Genomic DNA, 8632 nt, shown 5'->3' on the forward strand with positions numbered 1-8632 from the left:
GTCACGCGTGACGTTACCCGTGATGGATGTGAAGGCGGGGCGGGGTCGGGGGGAAGCGCGGAGAGGAAGGCGAGTTTGAGAGCTGCAGAACCGCGGAGCGCAGGAGCCTAGGAAAGCGTGAGTGGTCTCTGTGCTGGGTGGGGTTCAGGGGTCAGGGGAGTAGAGGGTTGAGGGCTGGGAGTCAGAAAGGGAAGCTGCCCCTGTCCTATAGGATTCAGTATCTTCGGCTCATGGGGCACAGGGGAGGTTGGTTAGGGAGGGAGTGTTAGGGTGGGGCTCTGTGTGGTCACACATTCAAGTGTCTGCAGCTGATGGATGTAGGCTGTGTGTGTGTGTGTGTGTGTGTGTGTGTGTGTAAGTAAGTAAGTAACGGTCTTGGTGTGCAGGGTGTGTCCACCCTGTCTGCAGGTCTGTGTAGGGCGAATATGTTGGTGTCTCTGTGTGTGGATATGTGAATGTGAGTGTGTGAGAGGGGAGGGTGTGTCTGCCTGTGAGGAAGTGTGGTTGGAGAGGATTAGTCATTTTGTAGGATTTTGCCCAACGTGGCCAGATGGCTGCTTCAGGCTTTCCTCTCTATGCCGAGTGAAGGGGTCACTTACTGAATCCTGCTCCTTTAGAGGCAGGTGGCTCAGGAGGAGGTGAGTGGGTGTCCATGCCAGCCCTGCCCACCTGGGGAACAAGGAGAACTTTGGGCAGTTCAGTGTGGTTGAGGAAGATGGGTCTGGAGAGGGAGCTTGTGGATGCCTGCGAGCACACTGGCTGGCTGGCAGCAGTCCCCTGTTTGAGACCCGGAATAGGTGAGCCCTGGAGCTGTTGAGCCCTTGCTCTCCTCCATTTAGGGCCTGGAGTGTGGTACTGCTTATGCCATTTTTCCAAACAGCCTCGGGTGTTTGTATGTAGGTCTCAAAGCAACTGCGGCCTAAAGCCGACAGGAATGTGGATGTGTGATGCATATAATCTGCATTTTTGTGCATGCAGAGCACAAGAGTAGCTGCATGGGATTAGTTGCTGCTCACGTCAACCACACACGTGTAAATCCTCACTCATGAAAATCTGCAGCAGGCCAGAGCACAAGGACATCTGCTTCCCTGGCGTGTTCTCTCCTGTCTCCTCCTCTAGTGGCTGTAGGTCCCTGGGCTGGAACATTGCCTAGAGAACAGCTCCTCCCCCGCTTGCTTACCTATCTGGAGTTACCTTGAGCTCTAGAAGGATTGGCAATAGGCCCAGGGACCAGGGCAGCACCACCAAAGTCTCCCCCATGTGGAGCCCTTGGACCCCCTCCTTGGAATCCTGACTTTGGTTCCTGCCCTGCAGAAAATGGGTGAGTTGCCTTTAGATATCAATATCCAGGAACCTCGCTGGGACCAAAGCACTTTCCTAGGCAGAGCCCGGCACTTCTTCACCGTGACGGACCCCCGAAATCTGCTGTTGTCTGGGGCACAGCTGGAAGCTTCCCGGAACATCGTGCAGAACTACAGGTGACCCCTGACCCCATCTGACCCAAGGGCTCATTCCCTGCTACTCATACAGTACTTTTGGTACCTATCTCCTCTCACTTGAGCGTGACCCTGTTCTACTCCACCTCCTCACTCCTTGACTCTATCTGTCAGAATCACTGACAACTAAGACACAGAACTTCAGCCCAAAGGATTTCAGGGTGTTTGGGTAGAGGAGGTGGTTTTGATATTTATGGGTAGCGGGCTGTTCTATGCTTCACAAACCCTCTACAGGACCTGTTCCTCTGCTGGGCCACTCTCTGCAAGGATGAGTCCCAATAAATTAGGAGGGCAGCCTCCTTGCTTCCAAGAGGAAAAACCCTCAGAGCACCCCAGCCATTTTTGACCCATTGGAAACCACTATGACCCATGACCTAGCATTAGACAGAAACAGAAGGGTACCCCTCTTTGTGTAGCCAGAAGGGAAATAGAAATAGGAGCCCTCTTTCTGGAAGATTTGATTCTTCCCCAGAGACAAGGAGCTCGTTTGTTCTGAAATTGGGAGCCAGAGTCCTCTGCCCAGATCACCCCTGAGCTGGGTGGGCATGGCTTGGGAGGGTGGATCTGCCCCCTAGAATTGCCTGTCAGCTCCTTGCCAACTTCTGCAGGGCTGGCATGATAATGCCAGGGCTCACCGAGGACCAGCTGTGGAGGGCCAAGTACGTGTACGACTCTGCCTTCCATCCAGACACAGGAGAAAAGGTGGTCCTGATTGGCCGCATGTCAGCGCAGGTGCCCATGAACATGACCATCACCGGCTGCATGCTCATCTTCTACAGGCAGGTCCTATCTTGTATGTCTCCTCCCTGGTACTCTGTTCAGGCTAGAGGGTAACCTGATGATTAGGCAGGTCCTCTCTGGGCCAGTTTGGGCAGAAAATAGTGGGTGGCTGAGAGCTTGTATTAGAATCTCTTCCATTCCTCAAAACTCAGGTGTGTTTGTGTAAGGAGGGTCATGCACAGGTCATCAGAGCAGGTTCTGGGGTCATCACTGGGGCTCTTCTTGAGGATTTGGGGATAACCTTTGGGGTTTTATTATTGGTGTCCAAGGATGTGGGACACTGTGGAAATAAGTGCCTTTGTTCCCTCAGGAAGACCCCAACCGTGGTGTTCTGGCAGTGGCTGAATCAGTCCTTCAACGCCGTCGTGAACTACTCCAACCGCAGCGGTGACGCTCCCATCACTGTAGGGTGAGAGCTCACCCCAGGGGCTCTTCTCCCGGCCCTTCATTTCTCTCTTGTCCTCCCAGGCCTGTGCAGCGCGTGGCTCAATGCCCTCCTCTCAGCCAGTCCCCTACTCACTTTCCTGGCTTGACTGATGGTTCGAGGTCTTGTGTATGCTTTGGGGGACCCAGCCCTCTTCAAGTGGAGGGATTGGGGCTTCCAGACAGGTCTACACTGGAGCAGGGGAGACGTTTCTCTGCAGTGAGGCCAGCCTCCCACATCTCAGTTACTGAGGATTTGGTGTGTCCCTGAAGCAAAGAGCCACATGCTGGGTTGTTCATTTCCACCTCATTTCCTGGCTCTTCCACCCACAGGCAGCTGGGAACGGCGTACGTGAGTGCCACCACCGGGGCTGTGGCCACGGCCCTGGGACTCAAATCCCTGACCAAGGTAAGTGCCCCCCCATTTGCTCTTTACTTACCTCCTTCTTCCCTTTCCCCTCCTCCACCCAACCTACAGGCTCCCTGTGACTCTCCTTGGAGTTCCCTGCCACCCCATGGCCCTTAGGGCCACTCAGGACACCTTTCCTCCCCCAGCATCTTCCCCCACTGGTTGGCAGATTTGTGCCCTTTGCAGCTGTTGCAGCTGCCAACTGCATCAACATCCCCCTGATGAGGCAAAGGTGAGTGGCCCCTGCTTCTGGCGTGTGCATGCAGAGTGCTTGTAGGCATACCAGCTGGCCATGCAAACTGCCGGGCCTAGTCTCCATCTGGTGCTGGGGGGATGCTGGGGTGGGAGAACCAGCCTTTGAATCTAGGCTGTCTGAGGCGACCCCAGGGACCAGCTGCCTGTGATCTGATCCCTACCCCTTTCCCTTCTCAGGGAGCTGCAGGTGGGCATCCCAGTGACCAATGAACAGGGTCAGAGGCTTGGCTATTCTGTGGCTGCAGCCAAGCAAGGAATCTTCCAGGTGGTGATATCAAGAATCTGCATGGCGATTCCTGCCATGGGTGAGGCAGGAGTGGCTCCTTGGGGCATGGGAGGCCCTAAGAGAAGGGATGCCATTATCCAGGGGGTGTGAGGACTCTGGGAGCTAAAAGATTCTGGGGAGAGTGGGAGGAGCTGCTAAGGGGGAATCACCCCTTCCTGAGGGTCCTGCCTTTCACTCCATTCACTCCCTCCCTTCCTGCCCTGCTCTTCCCTCAGCTATTCCCCCGGTGATCATGGACACCCTGGAGAAAAAAGACTTCCTGAAGGTAAGTCACTTTCACCTTTCCCATGCTGGAAGTAGTGGTGCCTGGGGGCAGAAGTGACCAGTCCCCAACCTGCTCTGCAGCCTGACCTAAGTCTAAGACTTGCCTGCACCCCTAAGACTTGCCTGTCTGCACCCCTGTGCTCCCCCTCCCTCTTCATTAATTCATTCAGCAAGACTAAATTGAACTGGAGTAAAGGAGCACTGAGGGTGCAGGAGAAGGGCAGGAAAGGAAGGAAAGGGTTTCTGTCCTGAAGGAAGCTGGTGTCACTCCAGAGACACACATAGGGAGGGACCATCACGGTCACACCTGGTATCATGCTCGTGCTGTCAGCTGTGAAAAGCACTGAGACACACGCATACACACATACACACAGGCTCACAGACGTGTGAACAGGACAGAACATCCCGTAGTTTACAATGTAAGCTCTGACTCATTTGATGAATCCTTTATTCGCAAATATTTATTGAGTGCCAACTACACACACACACACACACACACACACACACACGGAGCAACAGATTGGTGGTGGCTGGAGCAAATCAAGAAGGGTGTGCAGAGCAGGAGGTGTGTTTGGAAATGGACAGATTCATGCAGTGGGATGGGAGGGAGGGAGTGGAGGATTAGAGAAGGCTTCCTAGAGAAACGCTCCTGGAGGAAGTGTAGGAAGTGATTCTGAGAGGTAAGTGTTAGGATGGTATGCTAGGGAGGGTGTTGGCAAGCATGCCTGGCTGGAGTGGGAGGCTGCCAATTGCTGTTATGGGATTGAGGGAAAGAAAAGGGCCATATATCAGAGGCTTAAAGGTAGAACTGATGGGATAGAACCGCTGTGATATGGGTAACGGGTGAGGGGGCAGGGGATACACACTTATATTCTCTCTCTCCCCATAGCGCCGCCCCTGGCTGGGGGCCCCACTGCAGATGGGCCTGGTGGGCTTCTGGTAAGTATGCAGGAAGACAGCTAGAGTGTGTGCGAGTGTCCTTTCTGTGGTGAATGTGGGTGGGTATTATTGCTTTTAAGATATTTATATATGTCATTCATTCATACAGGCAGCTGGTAGGGGTCCTGGACACCTGTAAAGCATACATGTGTGTGTTAAGGGGTGAGGTCTGTTCTTGAAGGTCAAGAGTCTAGTCGAAGGGGTCCCACATCCACCATGGAAATAAGACTTTTGGTGCCATCTCAGAGTTTGATGCACATTTAATTCCTGGTTCTGTCACTGGCTGTGGCGCTCTGGATCACTGCTCTGGAGGCTCCTTCCTCAGCCAGAACGTACTGTCATCTGTCATTGTTGGCTTTAATCAGTTTCCACCCGTAGGGGCTGTCTCCAGAGATGGGGTGGGGGACTGGGAGGGAACACTCTTGGATCAGCGCTTCACAAACCTCTCTAACGCTCTTCTCCCGCAGCCTGGTATTTGCCACTCCCCTATGCTGTGCCCTGTTCCCCCAGAGAAGGTAAGTGCTGTCCCTGGGCTTGGCTGGGGCTTTGGACAGATCCATAGGGTCGCAAAGAGTTGGACACAACTGAAGGACTAACACTTTCACTTCCACTTTTCCACACCTGTGGTAGCAGCTGACCTTAGGTCCCATCAGTGTGTTCCAGGAAGGGACCTGGTGGGCATTCAGCTTCTCCTGGGGGTGAGGGAATGACTGTGATCTGGGTGGGCCTCTGGCAGTTGGAGGAGAAGATTCTGCAGCCTGGGAGGATGAGGGATGGTGGTCCCTGAGCGTGAGGGGTGGGCTCAGGAGACACTCAGCCAGCCTGCTCTTCTGTTATAGCTCCATACACGTGAACAGGCTGGAGCCGGAGCTGAGAGCTCAGATTCAGGAGCAAAACCCCAACATCGAAGTGGTTTACTACAACAAGGGGCTCTGAGGCAGGTCAGCCCCTGGCCTCCTTCCTCGCCTCCTTGGGCTGCTGCTTAGTGGAGCCTTGCCGTCCTTGCTGCTTTCTATCTGCCTGGTGCTGGGCAGAGGGCTTGGTGGGGGTGCAGCCATTGAGACCAGAGATCCATTCGGCTGAGAGGTACCCCCATAAGCCTTTTCCTCTCCTCTGATTTCAAAAGGCAGGGTCACATAATCCCTTTCTCCTGTGCTAGTACATCTGTGTATGTACATAAGTGATAACGTGTGTGTGTACAGGCTGTCCTGGGATGTCCTCATGTCTGGCTTCCCTTCTTGGCTATCTGCCAGCCAGGGTACAGGGCTTTCTTGCCTAAACAGTTTCACCAGCCAGGTCATTTCTGATGGGACCTTGCCCCTTCTGGACATAGGAGCCCTAGGATCTCACGACAGAGATTGAAGGACATTTAGCAGGCCAAACTGGGCTGAATCCTTCAGATTTCTGCTTTCTGGCTCCCAAAGCTGACTCGAGATCTGAGCTGGCGGAGGAGGACATGTGGGGATAAGGGAGGCAGGGGGCTTGTACCATCCCCCACATCCTGGAATGGGTCATTTCCTCTCCTCTTCTCTACAGAACAAAGGAGTCTCAGCATCCTGTACTGCTCTTGCCGGCTTCCCATAGTGCTCTTTAACTCCCTGCCTCCCACTACAATAAGGCCATCTTAGGGCACAATCCCAGGAGTTCTTGGTCCACTCTGATATCATAACCTCAAAGCTAAACTCGCAATCCCAGCACCCTCTCACAACCAAAAAGCCATGAAGGCATGGCAAGCATTCCTTTTTAAGAGCCCCCACAGCACCCTCTGACAGAGGGAGGCAGCTGTGGGAATGGTGCTTACACTCCACAGGTGTCTAACTGGCTGTAAGACACCTCAGGGCGACGAAGCCTGAGTGTATCATCTTAAGACGGGATTTTGTGTTCCGCTGATCTTGTTAGACATTCCGCAGCATCCTGATCCTAGTTCCTTCTCTTTCTTGAGGGTTGGTTCTGCTCCCACCCCCACCCCCACCTCCAAGAGGCAGACGGGCCCAGGTGTCAATGGCTGGTCCAAAGGGGAGGTGGGCTTGGGGATGGAATATGTGCTGGTGAATTCACAGAGTGAAGAGTTGGACCTTGCCTCCAACTCCTGTGACCTCTGGCTGAAGTGGGGTGAAGGCCCCAGTGAGATCCTCTAAGAGCACCTTCCTGCTTCCCGCAACCAACCGCCACCAGTAATAAAAGCTATGGTGCCATTGTTACTCGGTAAACTGAACACCTGTCTGTTTCTTCTTTGTCACTCAATTCCATGTCCTGAGTGCCAGGGAAGAGCCTCCTTTCTGCAGTTTTCTGTAGGGAGCCTTCTCTCCCTACAAAGTTCAAATCTTAGTCTTTTCCTTTCCCATTTGTAGGGAGCCTCAGACCCCAGCAGAGGGCGCTCTGAGATTAGAAAAATCAATCTTCCATCAGCATCCAGAGTACTAAAGTAGGAAGGATGCAGGTAGATGATGACTCCACCTCCTATTCCCTTGGAGGAGAGGGGAGTTGGAGTGGGGGATGGGGGTGGGAAGGGTCTGAGCAATCACGTACAAATCAACTCAGGCTTCTTGGTTGTCTTCAGTCATTTGGCATGGGAGGTGGTGGTGACCTCTAAGAGAGGAAGGCTAGAGGGATAAGGACTGCCTAGCTCTATCAGAGAAGTTGTTAGAGTGCCACACACCTCTACACACTTCTTTTTCCCCCCAACCTGAAGCTCTCACAGTAGGTTGTCAAGAGAAATCTTTAGGAATCTTTAGGACTGAATGGTCCCACAACAGCCTCAGGTGACCTGTTACCTGGCCTGAGCTCACCCATTCCTTGTGGAAAGTAGTTTACTTGATGGACAGTAGGGGGTGACGTTAGCTACTGCTCATTGAGTCCTTCCAGTCATGCCAGGCAGGCTTAATGAAACTAAGTGCTGTAAGTCCATTGTGTCTTTTGAGCTCCACAACCACCCTTGTGAGGCCAGACATATTATGTCCATTCATAGCAAGAAAAATGCAGGAAACCCACGGTTCAATCCCTGGGTTGGGAAGATCCTCTGGAGAAGGGAATGGATACCCACTCCAGTATTCTTGCCTGGAGAATTCCATGGACAGAGGAGCCTGGCAGGTGACAGTTCATGGGTCGCAAAGGATTGGACACGACTAAGCGACTGTCACTTTCACTATAGCAAGAAAACAGACTTATTCAAGACATTAAGAAAATTGCTTACAGCTGTACAACTATCTGGTGGTGGAATCAGGATTCAAGCCAAGTTGAGTGACTCTGAAGCCTGGCTATGCTTTTTCCTCACCCACCAGTTAAACCTGAGGTCATTCTTCTAGTCCTTTTGACATTCCAGGGCATCTCTTCCCTGGCCCAGTTTGTTTACAGGGCAGTAAAAATTGACAGACCTTTTACCAAAGCCGCTGAAGAGTTTCCAAGCTTGAGGGTTTTATAACAAGGAGTATAAGCAAAGATTCCTATTCTTGATTAACTATGGGATGACAGATAACCAGTTTCAATTGCATCCTACCAGGGAACAGTGTCTCCCACCAAGCCCAGCTGGCACCCTGGGTCAAATCTTGAAACCTCTTTCTACAGTTATAGCTTTGGCCATTGGCAATCCCCTTGAAAAGAGGCCTTACACTTTACTGGAAAATCTAGGCAAAAGAAATCCACTTAGGAAGTGAGGTGCAGGAATCTTTGTAAAACAAAATCATTAAGAACATTTAGTAACAATTATTGTACTCTGCAGATAATACTAAACCACGTTAGAGAGAAGACTGGCCAAGGCACCAGTGGGCCAGTTAGTAGGAA

At 52.5% G+C, this 8632-nt stretch overlaps 1 protein-coding gene across 1 annotated transcript; it reads left to right on the forward strand.

The window, feature by feature from the left end:
• On the forward strand, nt 1-7015 carry SFXN3 (sideroflexin 3). The gene is made up of 11 exons (XM_052660820.1): nt 1-117; nt 1315-1478; nt 2105-2279; nt 2591-2685; nt 3033-3108; nt 3255-3340; nt 3541-3668; nt 3865-3914; nt 4803-4852; nt 5320-5367; nt 5692-7015. Exons 2-11 carry the CDS (start codon nt 1318-1320, stop codon nt 5786-5788), a joined length of 966 nt encoding a protein of 321 aa, XP_052516780.1. The 5' UTR covers nt 1-117; nt 1315-1317; the 3' UTR covers nt 5789-7015.
• Nucleotides 7016-8632: the final 1617 nt, after the last annotated feature.

The sequence above is a fragment of the Budorcas taxicolor genome, chromosome 23 (assembly GCF_023091745.1).
Source record: "Budorcas taxicolor isolate Tak-1 chromosome 23, Takin1.1, whole genome shotgun sequence".
Lineage (NCBI taxonomy): Eukaryota > Metazoa > Chordata > Mammalia > Artiodactyla > Bovidae > Budorcas > Budorcas taxicolor.

Excerpts from the sequence above, each read along its gene's own strand:
- SFXN3 (XM_052660820.1), top strand. The coding sequence starts at position 1,318 with ATGGGTGAGTTGCCTTTAGATATCAATATCCAGGAACCTCGCTGGGAC. Across the intron at positions 3,669-3,864 it reads CATGGCGATTCCTGCCATGG|CTATTCCCCCGGTGATCATG; the intron begins GTGAGGCAGGAG and ends CTCTTCCCTCAG. Across the intron at positions 4,853-5,319 it reads ATGGGCCTGGTGGGCTTCTG|CCTGGTATTTGCCACTCCCC; the intron begins GTAAGTATGCAG and ends CTTCTCCCGCAG.